Source organism: Primulina tabacum, chromosome 2 (assembly GCF_025594145.1).
Source record: "Primulina tabacum isolate GXHZ01 chromosome 2, ASM2559414v2, whole genome shotgun sequence".
NCBI lineage: Eukaryota > Viridiplantae > Streptophyta > Magnoliopsida > Lamiales > Gesneriaceae > Primulina > Primulina tabacum.
In genome coordinates, this window is record NC_134551.1 from 10,486,975 (window position 1) to 10,495,811 (window position 8,837).

An 8,837-nucleotide genomic window follows, 5' to 3' on the forward strand; every position below is an offset into this window, starting at 1 on the left:
AAGTGCTTTCTTGCCGAAGATTAAAATATTACCTGATATCACTGAAGAATCAGGATTAGCACTTTCTTTGGTCATTGCAAAAATTCTTCCTTGAACTCTTCCTTGATTCGAAGAAAGAGGACACTTCTGTGCTGTGTGCCCCATTTCTTTGCATCTAAAACATCGACCACTACCAACCAAACATTCACCTTTGTGTGGCTTGCCACACTTAGGCAGACAGATCTCTCCGTATCTGAAGAAGGTAAAGAAGGCTTATTGCGTTGCTCCATCTTGCCTTTTCCTTTGTGGCCACCTCGCACATTAGTACTTGTCCCTTGCCCTCTAGCTTGAAAAGCTTGCCTCCTTAACTGCCGTTCCTTCTCAATCTCTTGTTCATCATGCTCGGCAAGTAAGGCTCTCTCAACAATGTCTTGGTAGGTGATCACTTTTGACATATGAACATCTCTTCGAATCTCTGACTTCAAACCACGAAGGAAGTGTTCTCCCTTATCTTTGTCGTTTTCAGCAATAAAAGGAACAAAAACACATCATTCTTCAAACTTCAAAGTATACTCAACGACAAACATAGCATCTTGCTTCAATTCAAGAAATTCCTTCACCTTCTTGGCCTTGACCTCTCTTGAAAAATATTTGGCGTAGAATAATTCCTTGAACTCGTCCCACTTTAATTCTCGAACATTAACTGTAAACTTGGTAGCTTTCCACCAAATACGCGCAGCTTTGACCAACATAAACACATCACAACTTACCTTATCTTGGTTGGTGAACTTCAATTAATCGAATATGGCCTCCAATGACTTGACCCATTCCAGAGCCACTAGTGGATCAGGGTCACCAATAAAATCAGGAGGGTTCATACGTCTTAAACGATCATATGCACCATCATCAGAACTTTCAGTTGTGCCTTGACCTCTTCCACGACCACAACCCTGGGTCGAAGTGTGCATGCTCAATAGCTGTTGAATCTGTTCGCTATGAACCTTCGCTTGTTCTTGTGATAACTTGCTGAATTCATTTACAACTTTGGGCGTCTTATAAGTAGGAGGGGTCCTATCATCCCCTTCAATACTGTTGGGTTCTTGGTAGAGCGATCGAACCATGGTGCTTGAGCTGCTGTGCGGTTTAAAAGATTTGAGTTGCACCATTACTACTAGCTATAGCTTTTGGTAAAGCGGCAAGCGCTCGGTCCTACAATTGGTATCAGAGCCAAGGTCATGGGTTCGATTCCCATTGATTGCAAGGAGTGCAATTATTGGGAGGGAGATTGTTGGGTGCAATAATTGTCCCTGCTTGGTAGAGCGATCGAACCATGGTGCTTGAGCTGCTGTGCGGTTTAATAGATTTGAGTTGCACCATTGCTACTAGCTATAGCTTTTGGTAAAGCGGCAAGCGCTCGGTCTTACAAATACTCTTTCTCTTGGGAGGCATTTCCTATACAAATGCTCACTTTAACATATATAGGAAGAAAGAATACATCAATGGCAATGAAATGAAATCAATTCTCAATGTTAAAATCAATAGATGCAGGATCGAAAACATACCAGATTGTCCTAGGTAGAAGATGTCATATATGTCCCAAGAACTTTTTCTCTGATACCAATTGAAACAACCCCCTTCCCATGACATAAAGATTTAAAAGAAATAACATTCGCAGAAGCATTTCATTGAAAAGAAAGAAACTAAATACTATTTACATAAAATTTTCCAACTTTTAACATCACAATTTCAAAAATATCACGAAAATATGATTCATTTGCTACAAATTACATGCTATCCATAATCATTAATGGTCATCCCTCAAAAATAAAGTTACATTTCAAAAGTGTTTCCCATTATTATGCGATATGACTTCTTTTTTCTAGGACAATATCACCTGCATCACATGACATTAACTGGAATGAGATAAAACTCAGTAAGTAGAAAGCTATACATAACAAGTATATATGTAAAGCCCAAAATAGTATACGTAAAATCCATGCATATATTTAATTTATGAAATTTATTATTTTAATTATTTATGTTTATTTAATGTATGTTAAAATGTTTTCTAGAGTTTTATGTTTCAGGCGATTATTCGAGGCGAGATCGAGGAAAGGAGATAGGGACGATTTTTTTTTAGTAAATTTTAATGCAGTATTTTATTTAAGATAAGGATGGAGTATTTTAAATAATTTAATTAATTTTAGTAATTTAAGAGCTTAATTATTTAAATGATTAATTGATTTTAAAATTTTAAAGTTGTAGTATTTGTGCATCTTATTTAAATTTAAAATTTATAATGGGGTTAATATGAGATTTATTTTAAATTAGTATGTTAAATGTTTTTAAATAGATTTTTTAGTATATTAAATACATATGTTACAATTGTTTATATATATGTAGGTATATATATATATACACATATATATATCAACACACAAGCACACACACTTTGACTCACACACACACTCACACATTTACACACACATATACACGTACACACACACAACACAAAACACAAAACAAAACATGCTATTAAACTTTTTGACTAAAGAGAAAGTTGTGTTTTTAAAACACTCATCTCTCAATTTATTTATTTCATTTTCTTCCTTCTTTTTTTTCATTCAACGAGCACATCTCCTCTAAAAATTTCCAGCATATATTTAGTAAGTTTTCTTTGAAGAAATTGAGCTAAGTTCGTCCCGGATTGTCTCCCGTATCATATCCGCTTCGGTATCGTCGTTTCGGTATTTTTAAATATCAAAAGGCACGTATATTCTGTTCTTGATGCATCGATCTTGTCATATTATGCGTTGTGTTGTTATTTATGCAAAAATTATATGTGTGATGCGTAGAAGTTTGAGCAATCACGTCTAGATCAAGTTTGAAACAATTTTGGATCACCAAATTCACGTTTTTGCTGTTCTGTAAAATACTGCGATTTTTCGGTATTGATTTTGAGAAAACTTTCAACGTTAAAATCGTAGAACTTTTCGATGCCTTCGATTTGATATAAAATTCGAGTTATTTGGATTAAAAACGAGTGAGTTATGGTGTTTTTAGTATGACTGCTATTTTTAGATTCGAAAACTCATATTTCGCTGTTCTTTGGAAAACTGCGATTTTTCGGTACATATTTTGAGAAAACTTTTAATTAAAAAAACGTAGATCTTTTCGATACGTTCGATTTGATATAAAATTCGAGTTATTTGGATTAAAAACGAGTGAGTTATGGAGTTTTTAGTATGACTGCTCAAATCGTGTTTCAAGAAAGTTATGAATTTTAATATGTTCTTGAAGTTTTTATGTTGCAGGCTTTGTTGGGGATCGACGGGTGATTGTTGCTGCATTTAAGAAAGTTAGTAATGATGTTTAGAGTATTTTTGAGGTTTTGATTCATGTCGTTAAGAGCTTGAATTATTAAGATGTCGTAAGAAATAAACTTTAATATAAATGACAATATTTTGGGTCGTATGAATTGTAGGGTGATTATAAAAGTTTAGTTCATTGTTATGGTGTCCTAGAATGGTCTCATAGTGATGAATCTTGATGCCTTATGTGTTAATTGGGAGAATAGACATGTCGCAAAATTTTCATAAAATAATTCGTCGAACAGAGCGGACACGGACCCGGACACGGAGGTAGGCATGGTGTCCGTGCCTTCTTATTTCATCACAACAATTTTTAAGCGCACGGACACGGACCATGATACGGACCTAGGGACGGGGTCCGTGTACCTTCAGATTTTAGGTATATTCTTTTATTATTTAAGGTTTGATTTGAGGTTTTATACCATGGTTTAATATGATGTTTTACAGGGTTATGTCATGGGAAATTATAGAATGTTCTAAGAATTTATTTAGCTTGGGATTAAGCATGACATTTACGTTTAAGTTGTACAAGTTAAGTTTATGTATTCATATTAGTATGTTGCAGCAACGACCCGATTGACATCCAACGAATCCCTCAATGCAAAGTACGTATGTATGACGTGCAAAGAAAATATTTGAAGTTTTTGAGGTATGCTAAATGTCTTGTGACCAAAAGTGAATGGGTTTGGAAGTCGGTGAACGTGGCCGAGGACCTCTCCACCCCGTTAAATTATGAACGGGTTTGAAGTTAAGATTGGAAAGCGTTAAATTATGAACGGGGACCAATCCGCCCGTTAAATTATGAACGGGTTAGATCGTGGTTGTGAAGCGTTAAATTATGAACGTGGATCAACTGGCCTGTTAAATTATGAACAGGGATCTCATGTATGTGGCAGTGGATATGTCCCTGTCAGCCCAGTACTGTGGTTTGTCTGATCAGGCATTTATTATGTTATGGGTCACTTGCTTTGAAACATCCTCTACGCAAAATGATGAAGTTAAGTATGTTGAAGTATGAAAGCATGTTTAAAGAAAAGTTTACGTGATGGCACGTCATATTATGTATGCATGTATCTTCAAAGTTTATGCAAAGCTCAAGTTTATGAAAGTTCAAGTTATTATGCAAGTTCAAGTTTCAAAGTATGTATGTTCAAGTTCAAAGAAGTTTATGAGAGTTCAAAGTTATTATGAAAGTTTAAGTTTCAAGTATATATGTTATATTTTGAAGTTGTATGTGGTTTTATTATGTAATACTCGTTATTCCCAGTTTATACGTGTTGAGTCTTTAGACTCACTAGACTTGAACGATGCAGGTGAGTACGTTGAGGAGGAGACAGGAGGTGGCGACCAAGGGGCAGGCTTGGACTGAGCGGAAGGCTAAACCCGAGGACCACTATGTTTATGTTTTATGAAAATTTTAAAATATTATGTTTTTATGTTGGATGTGAGATGATTTGAAATAAGCACTTTGTTGGAAAATATTAGTTGGGAATAATGATTTTAATATTATTAAGTTAAATGACAAGTGACGACCGTATGAAATTTTATGTTTAAGAAAATTTTTAATTTTTTCGCAAATTTTGAAGTAGTAAAAGTACGGTACGTTACAATATATACATAGGCTTGGCTTGAAACATGGCAATGGCAATGAAAATTTAATAATATCATTCAGAATGAATAATAGGTATCAAGTCAATATAAATGGTATCTGATGGCATGAATTAAAGGAAATGAATTGATAGTTCTGTGACCTGTGTCTCTTTGATATATATATCAAAACTGTGAGAGATACTTAAAATCATGAAATTGTCCAATGACATGCATGAATTACTATCAATCATTGGCTTTAAATCATGGGAACTTCATTGAGGCAATTGAACAAATACTTGGTAGGCACAATGAATTACTAGCTCCTTTATCAATAAATTCAATGGAAAATCTTGATCAATGAATACATAACAACAATTATATCAACAACATAGTAATGAAAGGAGCTAGGCATCAATAAACATGGCTTTTATACATATATATATCATGTGAGCACAAGAAGAGATTCTATTTACAAACCGACAACCAAAATATGGCTAAGGTGATCTTGAATGATTCCTACAACAATAATCACAATAATAACCATAAATCATTACCATGAATCCAAGGAATCAAACAATTCAACTTAAACCTTCAACTTCTCAAACCTTCTATCAACTCAAGAAAATAGAATTCTTACCTTGAAGCTTTGGAAGATAGTAGGAGAAACTAAAGAAATTCACTAAATATTTGACCTTGGAGTCAAGAAATGAAGGAGAGGAAAAATTGAGGGAGAAAGAGCAAGAACCGATCAAAAGAAGAAGGAAGTGTTTAAAAATGAGTAGAAGTCTCTAGAATGGTATATAAAAGCCTTAAAATCCATCAAAAACTCATTACCAAGTAGCAACTCTCGCACGCCTAGCGCCGCGGCGCCACCCTGCTGGTGCTGCGGCTCCCGCGCCACGACGCTGGCAGCGCCACGACGTTGCTTGGCAGCGCTGCCTCTGCACGCTTAGCAGCACTGCTCCCCGGCGCTACTCCTGCACCACAAGATCATGACCAATACACTTAAAATCCATCATTTTCCAATCCTATGCAATACCAATGAACTAAACATCCAAATACATCCTCCAATCATCCATCAAAACATCACAACAACAACTCGTCCTTTTTCATACCCAATAATAATTAGAAAACATAACTCCAAAAACCATTCTAATAAACATAATCATAACTATTCTATTACCATTTCAATAAACATAACAATAACCATTTCCCATAAACTCAATCACCAATACTATACCACAACCATCATACCATAAAATGTCCATTTCCATAATAAATCATAATCTTTAAAAACCAAATCCAAATAATAACATTATAAACAATAAAATGATAAAAGGATGGGATATTACAAAGATGAACATCTGTTGATCAAGTGGCAAGTTGTAGCAACTGCCTCAGCCCAAAAGGATTTGGGGAGACCAGTGTAGGAGAGGAGACATCTTACTCTTTCCAGTATTGTTCTATTCATCCTTTTAGCGAGGCCGTTTTGTTGTGGTGTTCCAGGGACCGTAAGATGTCTACTGATCCCTCTTTCTCTGCAGAACTCAAAAAATTCAGTTGAACAAAACTCCAGCCTGGTGTCAGTTCTGAGTTTCTTCAGTGTCTTCCCTGTCTGATTTTCAGTGAGTGTAAGCCAAATTTTGAACTTGTTCAGGGCCTCATTTTTGTGTTTCAAGGTATAGACTCACACTCTTCTTGTAAAGTCATCAATGATAGATATAAAATATCTAGCTCCCCCGTTTGAAGGGACACTTGAAGGCCCCCATAGATCAGAGTGTACGTATTGCAATGGAGCCTTTGAGGTGTGCAGGCCTTTCGCAAATTTAACTCTTGTTGCCTTTCTTTTGATGCAGTCTTCACAAAATGCTAAGGGGGTGAGTTGTTTGTTTCCTATCAGCCCTTGCTTGTGGAGCTCTATAAGGCCTTTCTCACTTACATGACCAAGTCTTAGATGCCATAACATAAGATTATCTTGGTCATTTTCCACTGTTGTGGCTGATTCAACAACAGTGCTTCCATTAAGTACATATAGTCCATTTTGTTAAGTTCCTTTCATATAGATCATGGAGCCTCTAGAGATAATTAGTATTCCATTTGCTGCCTTAAATGTGTATGCCATTTGATCCAGTGTACCAAGGGAAATTAGATTCCGTTTGAGCTCAGGTACATAGCGCAATTCATGCAAAAGTTTTTCTGTGCCATCACTCAATCTCAGCCTAATGGTTCCACTGCCATTGACTCTGCAGGACTTGTTGTTTCCAAGCATCACTTGTCCCCCATTTGACTCATTAAAGGTCTCAAACCAGTCCTTGTTGGGGCTCAAGTGAAATGAGCACCCGCTGTCTAATATCCAGCAGTTGTCACTTTTGCAGTTTGAGGTGCACAACACATCTCCACTCTCATACCCTTCTTGTGTTGTCTCTGCCTCCCCTTGATCATGAGGTCAAAGACCATGTTTCTTTATCTCTGGACAATTTCTTCTATAGTGTCCAGGCTTATGATAGAGAAAACACTTGAACTGTTTGGTTTTTGATCGGGATCTATTTCAGTTCTTTGATCAAAACTCTTTCTTTTCAGTTTTGCCTTGAGTAACCAGTCCTTCCCCAACCTCCTTGGATTCCTTTTCATTGTGTGTCTGTGATTCCTTTGCTTTCAAGGCCTTTTGTATATTTTCAAATGACAGAGACTCTCTTGCATACTTCATAGTGTCTTGCAAACACTGAATATGTTTTCGGACGCGCATTCAAGATGATGATAGCCTTGTCTTCATCTTCTATATATATTCCAATGTTCTGTAAATCCAAGATGAGTTTATTAAACTCATCAAGATTTTCACATATTGATTTTGTCTCTGTCATCTTGTAACCGAACAACTTGCCTTTGAAATGGATTCTATCTTGTAAAGATTTAGTCATATATAGGGATTCAAGCTTGCTCCAAATTCCAGCGGCTGTTTTCTCAATGGATACTTCTCGAAGCACTTTGTCATCTAAATTTAGGGTGAGTGTACTGAAGGCCAATTCGAGTATTCCATCTTTCTTTTTAGGATCAAGAGTATCTGGGAGTTTCTTCTCACCCAACAGGGCTTTTGCAACTTTCTGTTGAACAAGAATGGCGTACATTCTCCTCCGCCATAATCCGAAATCTCTCTTTCCATCGAAGCGATCCACTTCAATCTTTGTACCCATCATCTAGATTTGAAACAGCCTTGAACCGTGCTCTGATACCACTTGTTATGTAAGTGAATCCATCTGTTCTATTCTTAATCAATCTTAAAGAATTGCACAGCCTCAAACCAGTGTTCCTTTATTTTTTTCATAATTTAAGAAACTCAACAAGCATGTCTTTGGTCAAGAAGAATTCAGAACGATAAAGATTTGTAATTCAATCTACACAAGAAACGATTTACGTGGTTCGGTCATTAATCGACCTATATCCACGAGAGGGGCTTCTCTTTTATTGATCAATAATAAAACGATTACGACCAAGAAATATTTTTCAGCACTTGTACATAATTCACAATGGTTATACACACAAGACTTACGAACATACACTCATTCTTTTAATTCACTTTTCTTGTGCTTCCCTTTCTTGTCTCTCTGAGTCGATCACTTGAATTCTCTTTTTGTTGGTATCAAGACGAAGGAATATATCTCTCTTCTTCTCAAGGATAGGTTTCAAGCTTCTATATATACTGGATCGTAACTTCTTGGTTCAGTTATTGCAACCGAACAACCAACTCCTTGTACTCTTCCTGATATCACAACTCTGTTCTTCGAAAACAAGCCAACTCGACCTCTTCATGCATTGACCCATTTGGTTTTAATTGGCACACTGGACTCACAATTTTTATATTTAAATTTATTATTTTAATATAACCATTTCACTCTGATC

At 36.1% G+C, this 8,837-nt stretch overlaps 1 protein-coding gene across 1 annotated transcript; it reads right to left on the reverse strand.

The window, feature by feature from the left end:
- Positions 1-6,984: 6,984 nt before the first annotated feature.
- Positions 6,985-8,131, reverse strand: LOC142537491 (uncharacterized). The gene is made up of 2 exons (XM_075643001.1): positions 7,822-8,131; positions 6,985-7,373 (listed from the first exon to the last, which is right to left on the reverse strand). Exons 1-2 carry the CDS (start codon positions 8,129-8,131, stop codon positions 6,985-6,987), a joined length of 699 nt encoding a protein of 232 aa, XP_075499116.1.
- Between the last annotated feature and the right edge of the window lie 706 nt (positions 8,132-8,837).

What these genes read in the sequence shown, in the direction of transcription:
- LOC142537491 (XM_075643001.1), bottom strand. Translation starts at nt 8,131, where the DNA reads ATGGGTACAAAGATTGAAGTGGATCGCTTCGATGGAAAGAGAGATTTC. An exon ending in AGATAGAATCCATTTCAAAG is followed by an intron (nt 7,374 to 7,821) that starts GCAAGTTGTTCG and finishes CTCATGATCAAG; the next exon opens with GGGAGGCAGAGACAACACAA.